At 32.7% G+C, this 19,569-nt stretch overlaps 3 protein-coding genes and 1 long non-coding RNA gene across 8 annotated transcripts; 2 read left to right on the top strand and 2 right to left on the bottom strand.

Moving 5' to 3' along the window:
• LOC103500349 (serine carboxypeptidase-like 35) lies at positions 1–8,320 on the top strand. The gene is made up of 8 exons (XM_008463621.3): positions 1–326; positions 3,292–3,396; positions 4,784–4,972; positions 5,061–5,149; positions 5,318–5,620; positions 5,713–5,849; positions 6,944–7,036; positions 7,985–8,320. The coding sequence occupies exons 1-8, from the start codon at positions 53–55 to the stop codon at positions 8,241–8,243; spliced, it is 1,449 nt and encodes a 482-aa protein (XP_008461843.2). The 5' UTR covers positions 1–52; the 3' UTR covers positions 8,244–8,320.
• Positions 2,708–10,840, bottom strand: LOC107991876 (uncharacterized). Of its 4 annotated transcripts, none has more exons than XR_007819944.1 (5): positions 10,691–10,840; positions 9,731–10,528; positions 8,079–8,271; positions 7,548–7,644; positions 2,708–5,638 (listed from the first exon to the last, which is right to left on the bottom strand). It is a non-coding gene; the product is annotated as an uncharacterized LOC107991876 (long non-coding RNA). The 4 variants fall into 4 exon arrangements; XR_007819943.1 differs by having other exon boundaries at positions 4,948–5,086; XR_007819945.1 differs by lacking the exon at positions 2,708–5,638 and having other exon boundaries at positions 7,256–7,644; positions 9,731–10,609; positions 10,691–10,835.
• LOC103500347 (cytochrome P450 86B1-like) lies at positions 9,797–11,805 on the top strand. Its single transcript, XM_051083139.1, has 2 exons — positions 9,797–11,029; positions 11,282–11,805. The coding sequence occupies exons 1-2, from the start codon at positions 9,797–9,799 to the stop codon at positions 11,672–11,674; spliced, it is 1,626 nt and encodes a 541-aa protein (XP_050939096.1). The 3' UTR covers positions 11,675–11,805.
• A 737-nt stretch (positions 11,806–12,542) lies between these two features.
• Positions 12,543–18,298, bottom strand: LOC103500350 (uncharacterized). Of its 2 annotated transcripts, XM_008463622.3 has the most exons (7): positions 17,901–18,225; positions 17,685–17,715; positions 14,352–14,370; positions 14,133–14,230; positions 13,297–13,395; positions 13,011–13,183; positions 12,543–12,853 (listed from the first exon to the last, which is right to left on the bottom strand). In XM_008463622.3, exons 1-7 carry the CDS (start codon positions 18,063–18,065, stop codon positions 12,767–12,769), a joined length of 672 nt encoding a protein of 223 aa, XP_008461844.1. In that variant the 5' UTR covers positions 18,066–18,225; the 3' UTR covers positions 12,543–12,766. The 2 variants fall into 2 exon arrangements, with proteins under 2 accessions (XP_008461844.1, XP_050939095.1); XM_051083138.1 differs by lacking the exons at positions 14,352–14,370; positions 17,685–17,715 and having other exon boundaries at positions 14,133–14,275; positions 17,901–18,298.
• Positions 18,299–19,569: the final 1,271 nt, after the last annotated feature.

Here is a 19,569-nt window from a genome sequence, read left to right as displayed (position 1 = left end):
TTTTTCCAATTCCCCATTTGTCCTCACTTTCTCTCTATTTCTCTATTTCCCAATGGCTTTCTTTCGAAATTCCATTTTTTTCACTGTCCTCCTGGCCACGGCGGCGGCGGTGGAATTGGAGGCGGATCAGGAAGCGCGGCGGAGAGAGGGCGATAGAGTCACCGGTTTGCCAGGGCAGCCGCCGGTCAACTTCAGCCACTACGCCGGCTATGTGAAGCTCCGTCCGGACCAACCACAGGAGCAAAAGGCATTGTTCTATTGGTTCTTCGAAGCACATGAAGCGAAGGATGTCGGTTCCAAGCCCCTCGTTCTCTGGCTCAATGGAGGTTCCTTTTTCTTCTCATTATTTCCAAAATTTATACATTTTTATGAATAATAAAAAGCTTTTCTTTCCAAGAAATAATTATTAAAGTTGGAGACTAAATTTAAAATTGATTTATAAAATGGATTGCTTCTTAATTTTTGTTTGCCATTCCCATTCCCATTCCCATTCCCGGTAGGTAGGATTTTGTACCACACCACTCTAAAAAGAATCAATATAAATCATTTTCAAATTTTGGTATAAATTTCAAACAATTTATTTGTTTTTCCAAAAATTTAAATACTATTTTGGACCAAACTTGTTCACATGTTAGATAAAAATTATGAATTTGTATTTGATGTAGATATAAAGTAATTTTAAATTTTAAAAAGAAAGGACAAAGGAAAATATGGAGTGACTTAATTTTGTAGTTTAGCCTTTTTTTTATCTTCAATAGCCGTCACGTGTATGAGATTAATTACTATTTTGTGTGCTATATATTTACGTTAAACATTAGGTTAAAAGTATGTTAAGATTTAGATAGTATTCATTTTTTTCAAAATTAGGCTTATGGAATAGTTTATTGTAAAAATTATTAAGTTTGGTCCCAACAATAATTATCAACTTCTGAATTGAGTTGTGCATAGTCAACCCTACTTTCCCAAATTATTACAATTTCTTAACCATTATATTATATATGAAGACTTTTTTTTTTTTTTTTTTTTTTTGGTTATTTTGTAAGGAAAATTCAAAACCATGTTTATTTTGTTTGAAAAAAACAGACATACACACATAGGTGTAGTAATCATTTCCGAGTAACAATCACAAGAAAATGATCTTTTTTTCTTTTTCTTTTTTTTTTTTTTTAAAAAAATTGAGTATGAAAGCTTTTTATGTTATATTTGTTTAGACCATTATAACTATTGCATCTCTACTGTTTGCTACAATTAATCACATGCAACCTATTTCCTTACCCAACAAAAATAAATAGTTGTTTGAATGGAAAATACTAAAAATATTAACAAAGTTTTACTTTTTATCCATATCTTTAATATGTTCCAGTAGACTTTTATAAATGCCTATTACTGAATTGGTTGATAGATAAAAGGTAAAATTTTACTGTATTTCTAAATATTTTTAGAATCTTTTTAAAAAAACCTTAATTTTTTATATTAGAAAAAGACAATAAATTTTTTTTAATGGGTTTCCACCCAAGTTTTTTTTTCTTAGAAATTCATAAGCCTTTTAGAAGTTAAAAAATTATTAAAAAATTGGAATCAGTAATATATATATATATATATATATATATATATATATATATATATATAAGCATATTAATTATAGCAATGTGATCTGTTTAGTTTTAATTTTACCCTAAACCCATAAAAAAAAAAAAAAAAAAGTTAGGTTAGACAAAGTTTCCAAGTGAATGGATTTTTATTTCTAGAAAAACAAAAAAAACATAAACTTGAATGTTGAAACTACAATAAATATATATATAAAAGAAAAAAAACGAGTAGAGGATTAAAAAATAGAAGTGGTAGAAAGAAATTGAAAAAGAAGAAAAGGAGGAAAGTGCCCTTTGAGAGTAAAAGAAAAAAGAAACATTAGAGAGAGAAGGCGTACGCACGAGGGTGTGTGTGTGTGTGTGTGTCAACTAACGGACTTCTGTCTGTCTGTCACTCACACTCGGTGATCCTAACAAAAAGCATAAAGTTAGTTAATTTGGCCGTTAAGTAACGTCCCCTTTTCCTTTTTTTTTTTTTTTCTTTTTCTTTTCTTTTTCCCTTTTATTTTCCTTCTAAAATAAAAAGAAAATAAAGAAGATTAGTGCTACTTCTCTTTCCTTTTCTTTTCTTTTCCTTTCTTTTCTTTTCTTTTCTCTTCTCATTTTTAATCCTCTTTTGTTGGGGTTCTTTTAACAAACTCTTGATCATGTTTAGATACTATTTTGGTTTAATTACTTTTAAATTTGATTCTTTTTTACTTTAATCTTTATACTCATCTCCATTTCATTTCATTTTGTTTGTTGTATTTTACCCTCTAAATATTCTAAAATGCTTCAACTCTCATGAATTTATTACATTTTCAAAATGTTTGTTACCAAAACTAAAAACAAAGTTCATAACTAAATGAACATTAAAAGAAAGAGAAATTTAACGCATCAACTCTAATCACCCAATGCAATGAAAATCATCTACATCTAAGGAGTTTTTATGATAAGATGAAGAGTACAAAGTTTGTAAGAATGCTAGAATCAATTTGATATGAAACATAATATTATAAATCAATCTAGGTCTTCACACGATACTTTCTCTATGTTAGTACTACTAGTAACATATATACCACTAGATATCAAGCATCTCCTGACATAATTAATAATTGAATCTTCAGATCGACTAAATCTTCCTTAATCTCTTGCATTTTCTCATATTCATGGATAAGTTTTTTTTTGGACTGAAGTGTTCAACACTACATACAAAATATTTTTCAATTGAAGGTAAAGACTTACATCGCAATAGAATATTTTGAATGAGGTACAACTACAAAATTTTTGTTCTTCATTTTTCTCAATAATCTTCTCGAGGTAGTCGAGTAGTTATTTATGGGAAGAGTTTGCAGCAAGCCATATGTGATACACAGTGGTTAACCTCAAAGAAACCAACCAAAGAATTTGACGTTAGATAGTTTATGAATGAAGATTAAAAAGAGATTTTTATTTTTATTATTAGTCAAATCTAGAAGAGATTAGTATATCTCGTTCGAGTGAATCCGAGGTTCGTATTAAAAAGGATAAAATATTCCTAAAGAAAAAGGATAAAGTTTATGAAGAAGATGAAAAGATGCTTTTTTCTCTTTTGTGTTTTTATTTAAACAATTGGATTTTTAACTTTATTAGGTACTCCAAGTAGGTAAGATTATTGATTTGATTATGTGAATGTTATTTAAGAAAGTTGATATATTGATATTGATAATGATAATGATAATAGGACCAGGGTGCTCATCCATAGCCTATGGAGCTGCCCAAGAGTTGGGTCCCTTTCTTGTTCAAAGCAATGGCCAATTGAAACTCAATGATTTCTCTTGGAACAAAGGTACCCTCCCTTTTAACTTACACTTCCTAACTTTTTTTTTTTTTATTTCCTTTCTTTCTAAATATTTACTTTATAATAAACATTCATTTCAATTAATTAATTTTAGGAGTCTGTTTAAAATACATTTTTAATTGTTTATTTTTTAAAAATTGATACGTTTTAGAAAGAAAAAAAAGTGTTATAGCAACACTTTTAAAATATGTTTTAAACAATTTTTTATAATAATAATAATAATAATGATAAACAAAAAATATTTTATTTTTTATAAATCATTTTCTAAGTGAATCCAAATGAGTTCTAAACTTTTAGATTTGTTATTTGCATTTGATAAATTTGTTAAAAAACCAAGCAAATTTTGAAAACTAAAAAATAATAGTTCTTAAAACTTGAGAATTTGGTTAATAATTCAATTTTTATATTAGAAAGATGCAGATAATAGTAATTAAGAAAAAATAAAACTTAATTTTCAAACATCAAAACTCATAGCCTTAATTATTTACTTTAATTATTTAGTCTTTTAATCTTTTTTTTCTTAATTTGTTCCCTTGTGAAAAATATTTCTACAAATTTTCTATTTTATATAGACCTTAAAAATGTCTCTATAAACTTTCCGTTTCTATATCTAGTATATTCCTAATACATGAAGCGGTTATTTATCTTTTACATCTTTTATGATTAACAAATCTACTAACATGAAATTAAATTTTTTGTGTCTGATAAAACTTTAAAATCTTATTTATTCACCATTTGGCTTTTGCTTTATATTTTGATAAAAGTATATATTTTTTCCTACACAAAATTATACTATAAATTAGAAATATTTTAACCATTGGTCAAATTGTAAAGACTAATTTTAAGAGTTCATAGTTACTCAACTTTTCAAACACATCTAATTTAGTTTCTTAAAAACACTCTTCAAACAAAAGAAAATTAGATAATAAAACAAATAGACTGGGTTTATAAGCTTAATTATTATTATATTTTTAAAAAGTAAAAACTAATTGATTATAAAACATTATTTTGTACATATTCAATTTTGTGTTAATATATTTGGAAATAAAAACATAGTCAAGGATATAGCGTCTATTTAATTTGGCTTAAGAAAAAAAAAAAAAAAAAGAAGTTCTTCGAAGATTTTATTTTTATTTAAACTATTTTGATAAAATTAATTTAAAATGCATTCCAAAAAACATCGTCAAACACTTTTTTTTTTTAATGACTTATTTTTTTAAGTAAAACACTTGATATATATTTCAAGCAAATACACCATTCATAGACACAAGAATAAGTTTAAAGACTTATTAAAGTTTTAGAAGAAATTAAACATTTTCTTAAAGTTAATTTAAATTATATAATATAGTGATGAAAATGGGGTTATGTTGTTCAGCTGCAAATATGCTGTTTTTGGAGGCACCAATAGGAGTGGGATTTTCATACACAAACAAATCAACAGATTTAGAAAAGCTTGGAGATAAAATCACTGCCCAAGATTCTTATGCTTTTCTTATTGGTTGGTTCAAAAGATTTCCAAATTTCAGACTTCATCATTTCTATCTTGCTGGAGAGAGCTATGCTGGTATTATTCCTTTTCTTTTCTAATCTAATTCACTTTTTTCTTTTGAGATTTTGATGGCCCTAAATTAAATTACTTAATACATCATTAGGTCATTATGTTCCTCAGCTAGCTGACCTGATTCATGAAAGAAACCAAAATTCTTCAAAGGATACTTTTATTAATCTCAAGGGTTTCATGGTAAGGCTATCTTTATCAAGTTTATCAATCTATATATATTTGCAAAATAAATGGATCGGACTACCATTATTACTATTATAATAAATTAAAGTTAAAAAGAAAATAAGTAAATGGTTAGAAATTCAGAAAACACAAAATACGGACTAAAGTGAGGATTGAAATCATCAGATGGGGAATGCAGCAATTGATGATGAAAGAGATTCAAAGGGAATGGTGGAATATGCATGGAGCCATGGGATAATTTCAGATAAACTATATCACAACATAATGAATGAATGCTCATTCACTCCTGATTCCAACTCCACTAACCAAACAGCAGCAACTCATTGTGAAGAACATGCCAGAGGCTTTACTTTAGCTTACTCTGACATTGATATTTATAGCATTTATTCTCCTATTTGTCTCTCTTCTTCTTCTAACTTTACTTCTCCAACACTTCTCACTGCTACTCCTCGAATCTTCTCCATGCACGTAAGTTTCCAAAACTAGCTAAAAGAAAAATTAATTTCTATAATTTTGTTTAATTATGTGTTTGGTTGATCATAATGATATGATTGAAACAGGAGCTATGGCATCAACTTCCATTGGGGTATGATCCATGTACTGAAGCTTATGCAAATAAGTTTTTCAATAGAGAAGATGTTCAAAGGGCTCTTCATGCTAATGTTACCAAACTCTCATATCCTTATACTCCTTGCAGGTAATATTTCTATACCTCAGTACATTCATTTTAGTCCCCCAAACTAATTTCTCAAGTGTTTTGTGTGTGCCTGTTTTGGTATGTGAAAATTAGAGAAGATTCACGCAAACTCAAAAGATTCTTAATTTCAATTTATTAGAGTTCTAGTATTGTATATATTTTCTTTTAAGGGTTAATGGACTAGTTGTTGCATTTTTATGGGAGAAATGAAATGTGCAATAAATGTTGGAGGGTGGGAAAGAGAGTTAAAAGAGAGAGTTTAGTGTGTGCAATGAATAAGAGCATGTGTAGAATGATTGAAGTGGAGCTTTCCTCTTCTGTTTTCTTCTGCCATTGCCATTAAAACCATCTTAATCAATTTTCTGAATCTTCCCTCTCTATTCACATCACCACTCTATAAACACACATACCTATATATGTTTATATATATATATATACTATTTGTTGCTCGAATTTTAGGTTTTATTTTAATATCTAAATTTTGTTATGTACGTACATTAAAGTAATTATTTTTTTTTTCCTTTTCTTTTTCTTTTCTAGTTGATGACTTTTGAATATGTTCATGTTATAACATTTATATAACATGTAAAATTCTTTCAAAAAAAAAATAAATAAATTAAAATATCCATTTGTACTTCTAAAATGAAAATTAGACATTGTAAAATAGATATAACATAAATCTTTAATTTTTAAAACCTGATTTTCATGTAACAGTTTTGCCTTCTCAATTTACTATAAGAAACCATAAAATATTCTCAAGCAAAAGTGGAAAAGAAAAAAAGACAAGACATGAAACAATGTTGGAATGATATAAAATAATTTCCAAGGAAGAGTAATTTTGAAAACATGTATGAAAGTCCAAGTGCAATATTAAAACATTTGAAAATATATGAGATATATTTTAAATATAAATGGTAGAGTTTTGAGAAACAGCTTCTACAATTTAACAAAAGTTAAAATAAAATACAAGCAGTTATTAATTATTATCTTCTAATTTATTAGAAAAGATGAAACGAGAAACGAGATCATACAGATTACTATATTATTATAATTATCATTACTACTAATAATGTTTTATTGGTTTTTGTGGAAAGTGGTGTGATTCAACGGTGGACTGACTCACCTAGTTCTATTTTGCCTACCATTCAAAAGCTTCTCAATGCTGGTTTGCGTATTTGGGTTTATAGGTAAATCTTTTTGCATTCCTAATCCAATTTTATAATTTTATTTTCACCGTTTTCCCTCTATTCTAAATTTTTATATATAATTTTCAAATTTTATAACCTTATTTAGATGTATTAGGAACATATTAAAGAGACACTAAAAGTAATAAGAAGGAGAAAATAGATCAGAGAGATTTGATCCTAAAGACAAAAAAAAAAATTGATAGAAAGGGAACTTTTTTCTTTTTCAGTATTATGATTCAATAATGGGTGAGGATTTAATCCAATGTCTTTGCCAAAAGGAGGGAAATTTTTAGGGTTTGAACAAATATGTTGACATAGAAGAGAAATTTAATAATGCAAAAAATAAGTTAGAGGGACATCCCAAGCTTAGTGAACATATAGTTGTCAATTTTAGGCGAATAGGAGTACATGAAGGAACCAACATCACATAAGAATAAGAGAGTTGTAAAAGCACAGTTAAGAAATGTTTAAAAGAATTTATAGTTGCTACTTATATACAAACAAAATGTACCTTTGTTTTTTGTGTCCGATCATAAGGACTCTCCAAAGTTAAATGTGCTCGCAAAGCTTGATGCAATCTTATGTTGGATGAGCTTTTGGTAATTTTCCTGTAAAAACAAAATGTTGAAAGAACTTGTATTGGTTTGTGGGATTGCCTTCGCTCTTAAAACAGTAGTTAAGACAAGCAATACTCATGTTGTCAATTTGAAGTGGGTACTTGGGAACATGAAAAAAGTATATACATTTTTCCTTCAAGCAACAATAGAGGTAGAGGAGTGAAATCTTAACATTTGAAAGATAATAGTTATCTTATTAATTTCAATAATCTATGCTTGAATTGATAGAACACATTCTTCTATTAGAAGAATGAAAGATAACAACATTTTCAAAAGGGTATAAATTAGAAAGGTATTCTAAACTGACGACCCTATAATGATCATTATACAGTGGAGACACGGATGGACGAGTACCGATAACATCAACCAGATATAGCATAAACAAGATGGAGTTAGAAGTTGAAGAAGAGTGGAGGGCATGGTACCACAAACAAGAAGTAGCTGGTTGGGTTGAAACCTACAGAGGAGGGCTCATATTGGCTACTGTGAGAGGGGCAGGCCATCAAGTCCCTGTCTTTGCTCCTCAGCAATCTCTCTCCCTTTTCTCTCATTTCCTTTCTGCCAACACTTTGCCTTCCTCTCGCTCTTAAATTGTCGAGTGTCAGATCCTTGTGATAACTGTTTTTTTTTTCAAAAAAAAAAAGAAAGAAAGATTACTCGTTAATAATTCTTTTTCTACGCAGTTAAAATTAGTATATGATAGCAAAACCTTCAAGTTGAATAGCATTGACCGAAAGTAGTTTATATATATATATATGTATATAGTTTAAAGACATGATAGGTTAATTACTTAAAATATTTTGATTAGTTTGTCCCAAAGGTAAAATAACATTTAAAATAATATTGGAAAAAAGTATCTCAATTTATCACTACAGGAAGTTAAGTTGAATAGTACTTTTCATTGTAAATAAATTTAGTTAGCTTAGAAAATTATAAAGAACTTGATAAACTTTTTTTTTTCTTTGAGAAAAATAACTTAACAAACGTTTGACAACAAGTTTTTATGATTAATTCAAGTTAGATATATTTGTGTAGAAAATATGCATCTATTTGTTCATACTTTGGTAAATACTCCAATTCACAAACTGAGTATTAGAAATCTTTTATTTCTTCTTAAAGAAAATATTTCCTAATTTCATAATAAAAACCTCATTTTAATATAATTTGAGATACAGTTTTCATTTGATTACAAATTCCAAATTTATCGTCCAAAAAACACTTTTATCACACAAACTTAAAAAGAAAACCCTGTGCTAAATAGTCCAGACTCAACAAACTTGCGAAACTGTGAACCAAAAGTCTAGAACTAATGTTGTAATTTAACCTAAATTTGATTTAACTTGATAGTATAATAAATAAATAAACTCTGAGATAAAACTTTACGGAGTTCTTGCCATCATAAATCAAACACTACCATATTTCACTCTAAATATATGAAAACGAACTCCATATACAAACATTACTCTTGGCAACTATCTTGTCCGAAACTTCTTATTTTTCTAAAAATTATATGTAAAACACTTCAGTAAAGTTTCAAGGTCGATGATTCGGTGACCTATAAAACAACATTGATGGTAATTGTATAAATTTTAACAAGAAAAAAAAGCTTCTCCCACTTTGTAATGCAAGTGGCAAAGAAAATCTATGAAGAATTAACTAAAGATCTAATATTTGGGGTAAAAAAAAGATTAGGTTATCATCCGCACCCACTCCCCATCTTCCAAATTTACTCTTCCCCTTTACTAAAACATGATTTATGAATATGATTTCCACCATTAGAAACTAAGAGAACAAACATTCCCAATTTAAGTAAATGTGATTAGAAAAAGAACTAAGAAACCAAGTGAACAAAAGTGACATAAAATTCCATAAACCCCATCGCAAGAAACCTCCCACAGCCATGGAAATAAATTTGTAGACAAAATCAAACACCACAAACAACTATTTTTTCAGCTCACCAAATCAAAACAATCAGCAAAACCATGTTTCCGAATAAACATAAATGGATTCTCTTTCTCCATCTGACCAACTCTCTATATCATATGTAAATGTATAATGCTTATAAAAACGTACCAACCTTAAAGAGTAGGTATTTCTCATGTGTGTTTTTGCACCCTTTCTCTGTTAGCGTTAGCCCATCACCATGTTGAGCTCCGGAAACCTCACCGCTATCTCCTCCGGTGAATTCCCATCTCAGAGATTGGTTGCATGGAAGCTCTTCTTCTTACCCGACATTCAAATGTTAGAGATATTCATAGCAATTTTTATTTTTACAGCAATAAGATCATTGAGGCAAAGAAGAAAACAGGGGCTACCGGTGTGGCCGGTTGTCGGAATGTTACCGTCTTTAGTCACTGGACTCCGAAGCAACTTGTATGAATGGATCACTGAAGTGCTATACCATCAAAATGGAACTTTCAGATTCAAAGGGCCATGGTTTAGTAGCTTGCATTGTGTTGTAACTTCAGATCCTCGTAACATTGAGCACATTCTGAAAACAGAGTTTCTCAAGTACCCAAAAGGCTCCTTCTTCCGTGAAACAGTCCATGACCTTCTCGGTGATGGAATTTTCAACGCCGACGGCGAGATTTGGCACAAGCAGAGGAAGACAACCAGCATCGAATTCCATTCAGCAAAGTTTCGACAACTCACTGTTGAGTCCCTCCACGTGTTAGTCCATTCTCGGCTCCTCCCTATTTTCGACAGACATTTCGTCGAACACTTGGTGCCCATTGATCTCCAAGACATTCTTCTACGCCTAACTTTCGACAATGTCTGTATGATCGCCTTCGGCGTTGACCCCGGCTGTTTGAGCCCTAATTTACCAGCGATTCCCTTCGCCAACGCCTTCGAGGTGGCAACGGAAGCCACCGTTCTTCGATTCGTAACACCGCAATTCATATGGAAAACAATGAGGTATTTCAATTTAGGAACAGAAAAGAGTCTCAAATTCGCCCTAAAAGAGGTCAATGAATTCGCAATGAACGTAATTGAAAAGAGAAGAAGAGAGAAGGTCAATGAAATCGAGAGATCGGACCTGTTATCAGTGTTTATGGGACTGAAGGACGAGAACGGGGAGCCATATTCGGACAAGTTCTTGAAAGATATATGCGTGAATTTTATACTTGCGGGAAGAGATACGTCGTCAGTGGCGTTGAGTTGGTTCTTTTGGCTGATTGATGGGAATCCAGAAGTGGAAGAGAGAATTCTGGAGGAGATCTGCCGGATATTGAAGAAGAGAGGAGAGGCGGGGGAGGGATCGTCGGCCGGCAATGTGAGGTTTGAAGTAGAAGAGATAAAGAAGATGGAATATTTGGAAGCCGCTATTTCTGAAGCTTTGAGATTGTTCCCTTCCGTGCCCGTTGATCACAAGGAGGTGAGTTTTTGATATTTATACGTTTCCCCCCCCTCATCTTATGTGGGGTGGGGTCCTTTTTCAAATAATTTAATTTGCAAATGCAACCTCCACAGTTTTGTTTTGTAGTCCAACAAATTGTAGGGTGGAGACTGATTAGTATCGTCTCGACGGTAGCCATGTAGGAGTTTTAATTTATTTTCTTAACATTGATATAGTATTACTTACTATCATTTAAACCCTGATTACATAGTCCTTTCGGGTCTTGCTTAGGTTATTAAAGATGATGTATTACCAGATGGAACACAGCTAAAGAAAGGAACAAAAGTGATCTATGCAATATATGCAATGGCTAGAATGGAGGCAATATGGGGAAAAGATTGCTATGAATTCAAGCCAGAGAGATGGTTGAAAGATGGTCGATTTATGACCGAGTCAGCGTATCGGTTCACACCTTTCAATGGGGGGCCTCGATTGTGCTTGGGAAAGGACTTTGCATACTACCAAATGAAGTACATTTCTGCCTCTATCATCCTCCGCTACCGTGTCAAAGTGGCAGAGAAACACCTTGTGGTTCCAAAGCTTGCTTTGACAATGTACATGAAATACGGCTTAAAGGTGAATTTGTTTAAACGTGACAAGAAAGAGATCGAAAAGTATTTCTAAACAAAATAATGCAAAGGAACGAAATGAGCGGCTTTTTATTGGATTTTTCTAAAAATAAAATGGTTGATGAATACGAGTGAAAATCTATTTTTGATTTAAAGGTTAATTGAATCAACATGATCTTATTATTACGATTGTCCGATGTTTGTTAATTTTTCACTAAATCAAACATCATCTAAAGAGAAAATTATTCGATGAGACTAACTACAATTTGATTGTCCATCGATCTCCTAATAACCATATGATATAAATTCAAAGTTTTTTGGTCATACATCTATCAACGCAAAATTATCATAAAGTATAGTGATCTCAATAAAAGAAGATAAAATTATTTTAAATGACAAATATTTTAAAAATATTTAGATATATAACAAAAAATTATCATCTCTACGTAGTAGATCAAAATAGACTACTATTTGTGTCTATCATAATCTACCATAGTAGTAATAGATTGATATTTTGTTATATTTTGTAATAAAAAAAATGTTCATTTTGTTATATTTAAAAATAACCTGAAAAAAAAAAAACTTTAAAAAGACTAATAATAGATTTCCAAAACCTAATTTCATTTCACCCAATATGGAAGATTAGCAAACTCGTTGGTTTGACATAAGCTCAACCTCACAACTTATAAGTTATACAAATCTGCCAATTCGAGCATAATTTCAAAAATAAGAAATAAGGCATCAATTATCATTTCAAACATCAATATTTCAATTTCCAATTCTGCAATTGTTGAATAAAAAAAAGTAGACTATATACACCTATTGCATATGTGAAATGTAAAGAAACATGTGCGATGAAAAAAAGGTTGTTTAATAAATAAAACCGATACTCATACAGTCATTTATTATAGGAAAACTCCATGTTGAAACAAAGGTTAGATTCTTCATGTTATAAGAAACCTATACAGCTATTTATTATAGGTATTAAGTTGTTTAAATACACATGGTGTAGTTATAAGGTAAACCAAGTTTTCAAAGTATTTGGATCCTTCCAATCTATTTATCTCTCAAGGTCCTAAACCACTCACCAAAATATTGTCCACCTTCTTCATTCCCCTCCCCCTTTATTATTATTAAGTCCCTAGTATCAAGCTTTACCATCCCATTCATCATAAAATTCCTTCAGGAATTCCTCCATGAACTTGTGTCTTTTCTCTGCCCTCCTCTGTCCAGCCTGAATTTCATGTCATAACAATCTCTTAACATAACGCAAGAGTTGAAATCTTTGTGATTGTAAAGACTTCACAGAGCAAATTTTTTTTCAGCTATGATGAAACTAGGTAGCAAAGCATAAGCCACATAATACATCAAATATGTCATATCATTCGTACCTTTGTTTTCATCAAATCCTTTATTTTTAGTAGCTTCTCGTGAAAGTGATTCACCGTAGTCTGCTCTTCTTTATTCATGTATGCTTCTTTCGATAAACACGTTCGAGGACTAATTGCAGGATCGTGCAACACTCGTTTCTTGCTTCCACCAAAAGTGAAGCATCGTGCAATTCCTGAAAGGGAAGAAAAACTATTAGAAGCTCATGCGCATAGCTACGTTTTCAAGGATGAGAGTAAGACTATAAGCTGTTTAAAACAACATGATAAAGATAGAACAATAAACTACCAATGGCACCAATTGCATCTAAACGATCGGCATCTTGAACCACCCCAAATTCAGGAGAATATTCAACTTTAGAAAGTCCAGCAATCTCTTCTTTGAAGCCTGGATGTCAGAGAACATACATGAGGAGGAAAATAAGTATTTCAGAGTACATTTTGGATAATGAAAGAAATTCAATCTAACAAGTTAGCACTAATCAGAGATGACCAATTTTTAAACTGTTTAAAGATTATGAAAATAACCGGCACGCACATACGATAAAACTCTTTCAAACCCCTCATATAATAACATATTGTAAGAGAACTTTGAGTTCCAGTTCAATATTACACTTTTTTCCAGATAAGGAGCATTTTCATGAGAATTCATATACTGGGTAGAATATATGGCAATGGCTGTTATTTAGGAAAAAATAGTTAACTATAAAATTCCTCGATCAGAGAACAACATCTCTAGGCATGAAAACAAATAAATCAACAGCATTTTGGCACTCCACACTAGTCACAGTCAATGATCTTCAATAATCTAGAGTGCATTTGACATTCCATAGAGTAAAATGAAGGTGAAAATAATTTTTCATCAATGAAAAGGGAAAGTGTACCTTTGAACGTTAAACTATTGGCATCGTTTCTGAAAAAAGTACAAACTAAAATAAAATTGAGCACGAGAAAATTTAACTACTAGTTGCAGTGAAAGATTAGTGATCAGTGCTGATGATGTTAAAAACTTGAAGCTATTATTGATATTATAGGTAACAAACGACAAGCTTTAAATGCAGACATATTAAAAATGACATGTAATATCAAAGAGTTCCGATAAATTGAAGCATAAATGAAACCAACCCATGCCCTTTATGATCGCTAATATCTTCTGTTTCTTGTTTTCCTCTATTCCCTCTTCGGTCAGAAAATTCTCCACCATTTTTTCCTCACTTGAGTCTCTGCACAAAAATAATAACCAATAGATAAGATCAAAAGTAACCAACCTACGGGCAAAGAAACATGTGGTATGAGAGATATATTTCTTTATCTATTTAAGAAAAGAAAGAGAGATGAACAAACCTCAAATACTTATAATCACCTGCAAGATGGCAAGCAACGACTAATCAATAACGATTTCTTTTATAGAATGATGAACCATACTTTAGACTAAGTGAAAAAATACAAGGGCATCCCAAAAACTATGTTCACATAAGGGAAATTCCTTAAAGAGGGCTCCGGAAAAAATCTAACGAATAACTACAAAAGAATTTTCCATCAACGCCCAAAGAGTAACACAGATCCTTTCATCACTAGTATCCCACTGTATTCCTCTAAAGATTCTATTGCTCCTCACCCCTAACACCCCATAAAGCACGCACCTCAGCTTGCCACAAGAACTACTACTCTCAAAATACTGAACAGAGAACGAACACCTTAATCATCTCACTACAAACCGTGCAAAGTTGCAAGTTCAAAGTAAATGATTGGGGTCTTCTTCTACCTCCATCAAAGAATACAACAAAGGGGCCCTACCAAAGAAGGCAAAACTCTCAAGCTTCAAAAGTATCCTATCAACTCTTCCGTGAATAATGTGTCAAACAAAGAGATTAACCTTCTTTGGGATTTCAGCTTCAAAAGAGCAGTAAAGTCAGACTCCCTAGAGGCGGAATGGTCTAGCAACCAACAGAAGAAAGAACTACAGGAGAAGCTCCTGATAGAGTTTGGACTCCAACAACAAACATTCATTCTCCCTGGTCTAAACTCAACCTCCCCTGTCAAACCCCCTCCCAATAACTCCGTTTCAGCTAAAAGAAGTCGTGAAGATGGTGAATGTTATCACCCCAGATAACACCCTCCATTCAAAGAACCAAATCCGCCTGAATATACAACACAATAATACCACCAACCATATATTCTCATATACATAATAACCTTTGTGGCTAGCAAAACAACATGTACATCCTGTGGTTCAACAACAATATCAAGACCATAACAAAGTGCAAGTAGTTCAATAAAAAGATTTAGGGTTTACAAATCACCTACCCCTTAGAAAACTACCACACAATCTCAATTACTAACTACCAGAACATCACCAACAAAAGTATAAACAAATAATTCCTCAGACAAAGGTTCCAGTTGCATGCTCAATTTCTCAGCAGACATGCTAGATTTAAAAGAATGCATAGCTCAGCTCCATACTCAAATAATACATAATTAAGCTTATCAAAGACAAGTAAGGTACTGGTAACAACTCCTGGAGCACCATATGCTTCCTATTGAGTCATAGCATACATTTTCCCTTGCTGTCGAGGTCGTCCTATAGATCCTTTCTGTTTGGCACTACTTGTGCCTTCTACATCATTCCTTGCCTTAAACTGATCCACTGACTGGGTAATTGCCCCTTGCTCAGGCCTTTCCTCTCTCATCAGGTGAGGGTAATCCATCTTGTAATGACTTGTCTGCCCACACTGATAGTAAACATTAGCATCACCCATCGACCTCCTGGCAGAGCTAGCAAGAGACTCCCCAGATTGTCCAGCTTGAAAACCCCCTGCTGACTCCACAGGATAACTCACATTCCTCCACCTCCATCTCTGTCCTGGCCTATTCCCAGAAACAGATTGTCCACTAAACTAAGGTTTAAAGATCCCTTTACCTGACACACTTGGTGCAAACCTTCTATTATCTCGACTCTGAAACCACCTCAAGACGTACCTGAAGGATCAATAGTTCTTCCCCCTTCGAATGCACCTCTATCCTCCCTCTCTTCAATAAAACTTTTCTCCTCTCGCATAGCAGTCTCAACTAACTGGAAAATTTCATTCTCTCAGTACTAGCAATCACTAGAGTACATATCTCCCTGAGTAAACCATCTTCAAACTTTTTACAAAGATCAGCCTCATCTACAACTATGGTGTCAACATACTTTGACAATTCAGTAAACCTCTTCTCATACTCAGTTACTGTTAACGAACCTTGAACAAGTTTCCGGAACTCATTTCTCTCAGCATCACAAAAAGACTTGACATGGTACTTTTCATGAAATGCCTTACAGAACTCTTCCTATGTTACCATACCCGACCCATCTCTTCTGCGTTCCACGAGACCCCACCAATCCTCTACTCCCTTCTAAATCAGAAATGCAGCCAGCTCTACCTTACAATCCTCTAGGCACCATATGACTCTAAAACATTTCTCTATCAATTCCAACCAGGCCTCTGCATCTGCTGGATCTGTGGCACCCTCAAAAGTAGTGGCCCCTAAGGCCTTCCACCTTTCAACAACATACTTCTCCTCCTGATCAATTGGTGTGGAACCCACATTGTTAGCTAATCTCTCAGCGATCCGAGTGAAGATCTTGTCCTCCAGGCCAACCTCGGCCTGAGGATAACTAAACTCACTCTTTGATGTTGCTTCTTGCTACCTAGTAGCTTGAGTTCCGGACCTCACTAGCCTATCACGCCTCGTACTGCAAGTCATTGCTTCTATAAGACATCACATCATTAATATGATAACCAACATAGACTTCTAATGGCAACGCATACTCCTAGGTCCTCCTTGAAACCTAGGCTCTGATACCAAACCGTCACACCCCCTCCCAAATAACTTCATGTCTGCTGGAAGAGGGCATGAAAATGTCAATGCTATTACTCGGATAACACCCTCCACCTAAAGAACTAGAACCACTTGAATAGAAAACACGATAATACCACCAACGATACATTCTTATATACATCTTGGTGGCTAGCAAAACAACATGTGCTTCAAAAACAACAACATCAAGGCCATAACAAAGTAGTTCAATAACAAGATTTAGGGTTTACATCCCCAAACAAAGATACAAGAGCAATGATTCATCGTTCCCTATCAAACAATAGACGACAGAAACCGAATGACAGGGAGGGAGAGCTCCCAAGAAATCAAGCCACGCAACAATTTCTCATAGAGGATAAATGATATGAACAAAGAAACGTAGTGCAAAGGGGTGGATCCCCCACCCGCTAATCCTCCCGGAGTATGTTTCATTTATTCATTCAGTAATGGTCAAAACATGGCAACATGAAAGGAAAAGATAAGCCCATAAAAATGACTCTCCAGAGAAAGAAATGGATCAGAAATGCAAACAGAAAACGCAGTTCAAATTGTTCAATTGTGCTTGATTGCATATTGGAGCTTACAAGTGATAACAAGACACTTCTTATCTCCTTCTACTTTCCATTTGTTTCCCCTTTTTAGATTCTTACTAATGCAAAGACCTGACCGAGCTAGAACAAGATATAAAATAAATGAAATGAATAATTCTAGATGAGATAAAACCTAAGAACTCAGGTCCAGGATTAAGCAAACTGGCAACGACCTTGTTTTAGTGTGTTCTACTCATTCATAGTGTAGATAAAAATAACAAAATAATACCTATATCATGGAGAAGCGCAGCAAGTTCCACCTGCCAAAATACACCAAATGAAAATAAGAAAGCATTAAATATTTGTTTTCCGAGAAAAAAATAGTGCAAACCGCGAAATTCCACAAATGAGAAGTATTAAAATCAGACAGAAATCACACGGTTGTTGCAAAAAAAATGGCAGAAAGTGAAAATCTGAGCAGTAGTTTTCAAGGAACAGGGCATACGATTTCCATGGAGTCAGTGGTGGACGAGAGGCCTTCTTCTTGGGCGAGTGAGAGAGCAAGGTCTCGAACTCTCCAGACATGAGAAGGATCGTGTGAAGCGTCGTTACCGCCCATAGCTATTTCCACCAGCTCCTCCGCCTTCTTCACCGTTTCTCTTTTCGCCATTCTGTACGTCTCTCGGTCGCCGGCGGGAAGTGGAGAAGGACACACCACCGGATTGTATAATTTTCCACAACGATGTTTAGTAAGAAAGACTTTGGGGATTAGGATTTTTTGTATTTCAAAACCTGAGTGATGAATCAATTACTACATCCATAATCCATTCCCTTTCATTCTATATTTTAGATTTTCTTATACCTATTTTTGATTGGTTGAACTTTTTTCGTAAACTTTTTCTTCAATCGGTGGAATAGAAGTTTTTTATGATTGTAATTTCTTGTATTGTTATGATTGATATCAAATAAAAAAATTGTAGTGTTTAGGAAAAGTTTGAAAGTATGGAAGATGTAAATTCATTATAATAAATAATGAGAAGGAAAAAGTTCATCCCCACACAATACATAATAAACATTAAAATTAGAATTACAAGATTTTGTTGAGTTAAAATGGTTGTTTAGTGTTTTGATTGAAAATTCTTAAATAATGAAATATATATGTATCTTTCATTATATTTATGTACGATAAAATTTTTAATTCATACTTTATTATTTAAACTTAATAAAATCTATATCCATTTAGTACTGACAAAAGTTATGTTCGGAAGATTTTTTAACCTTGTGTGATGCACGTGTTATATAACTAGTTCTAAAAATAAAATCATTCATATTTGGGGTTCAAAATATCAAAGTCGATGGAAATATGGGAATATCAAAAGAAATTTTGAAAAAATTATGGAAAGTGATGCAAATTGTTATAACTCGTTAATGAAACTTCCATTATGACTTATTTAGAATATAATTGATTTTGAGATGGAATGATGTAAAATTTTAGGGTGTGACATAAACTTTTTTCTAGATGCATTGGATTGCTCGAAGAAGTAAGATATCACAACTCAATGTCAAGGCACAAACATCATAAAATTGGAAAATAAACAATGACAAAAATCAAACAGACATAAAATCTTAATGTACACACAACTGAAGAAAAGGTTCAAAGGAAATAGGCTGATTGGAGTTAAACTAATCATTGGGGAGGATGCAAAGTGGAATCACGACACGTATTTCGACTACAAGATCCCGTGGGAACATCTTCCCTACAAAAGCATGTCCCCAAAGAGAAGGGACACTCGAAAAATAAATAATCCCTAGCTTTACATGACATAACGAATTTGTTTGAAGAAAGTTTGAGAGTAAGATTCAAACAATCTAGTATGTAGTATGTATTTATAAATAAGGTTGATCTAGATTGTTCTACTCATAATCATAACAATTAGATAAAGAACCCAGATAAGGGTGTAGGTCCAATTTTATGTTTGGTTAGTCGAAGTCGAGCATCTTGTTTCCATATATTGAGCCTAAAATGATCTCTTGGGCTAGGACATTTATAAAGCATGTCTTGTAGGCACTTGGAAAGGCTCGGTCTCGACTAAACCGAGGTTAATTAGTTGGCCCAAGCCAACCCTCTTTTCCTTAACTCGTTTGATCCTCAATTGCCAATAATTTCGATTATC

The sequence above is a fragment of the Cucumis melo genome, chromosome 4, assembly GCF_025177605.1.
Source record: "Cucumis melo cultivar AY chromosome 4, USDA_Cmelo_AY_1.0, whole genome shotgun sequence".
Classification (NCBI taxonomy): domain Eukaryota; kingdom Viridiplantae; phylum Streptophyta; class Magnoliopsida; order Cucurbitales; family Cucurbitaceae; genus Cucumis; species Cucumis melo.
This window is presented reverse-complemented; position numbering and strand designations above follow the sequence as displayed.